This window comes from Aptenodytes forsteri, unplaced genomic scaffold, assembly GCF_000699145.1.
Source record: "Aptenodytes forsteri isolate BGI_AS27 unplaced genomic scaffold, ASM69914v1 Scaffold506, whole genome shotgun sequence".
Lineage (NCBI taxonomy): Eukaryota > Metazoa > Chordata > Aves > Sphenisciformes > Spheniscidae > Aptenodytes > Aptenodytes forsteri.
Window position 1 is genome coordinate 140,015 of NW_008793946.1, and position 732 is coordinate 140,746.

Genomic DNA, 732 nt, shown 5'->3' on the forward strand with positions numbered 1-732 from the left:
GCTGCTGCTGCCGTACCCCTTCACCAACCTGGTGCTGGACGTGGTGCTGCTCTTCCTCTACCTCGGCACTGAGGCCACCCGCATCTTCTTCGGTAAGTCCCGGGGACGGCGGGGCTGGGGGAGGCATCCCCCGGGGCGACACCGGGCTCCAGAGGCCCCGTAGGAACCGCTGGGGCAGAGCCGGGATTGCGGTGGTGCCGTTTACCGTGTCTCCTCCTCACTGCAGAGTCCTGGGGGGGGGGCCCCCCACGGGCCCTGGGGGGGGACACCCCCCTAACTGCGTGCCCCGCAGGGTCCAAGGGCAACCTGTGCCAGCGGAAGGTGCCGCTCTCCATCAGCCTGGCCCTGACCGTCCCGGCGGCCGTGATGGCGGCCTATTACCTGCTGCTGCAGACCTACGCCCTGCGCCTGGAAGCCATCCTCAACGCCATCCTCCTGCTCTTCTACGCTGCGGAGCTGCTGCTGGGCGTCCTCGCGCTGGTCTCCTTCTCCAGGTACCGCTGCCCCTCCACGCCGGGCGGGGGGAGCTGGGTAACGCCGGGGCGCCGCAGAGGCTGGCACGGTGAGCCGCCAGGCGGGTTTGGCGCCGACACGTCCCCCTCTTTCCTTCTTCTCAGCGTGGATTCATACTGAGACGCCGCGCCACGGCAGAGGCCCAGAGCGGCACAGGTACGCGAGGCGGCAGGGAGGCAGCGGCCAGCGGCCCGGCTCCACCGGGCCAGACCCCAGACC

General features: G+C 70.6%; 1 protein-coding gene across 1 annotated transcript; it reads left to right on the forward strand.

Moving 5' to 3' along the window:
* Window position 1: 1 nt before the first annotated feature.
* Window positions 2–633, forward strand: TMEM216 (transmembrane protein 216; the record flags this gene model as incomplete). Its single annotated transcript, XM_009276112.1, has 2 exons — window positions 2–92; window positions 293–633. Coding segments are annotated over 2 exons (432 nt in total), but the record flags the coding sequence as incomplete, so codon positions are not given.
* Between the last annotated feature and the right edge of the window lie 99 nt (window positions 634–732).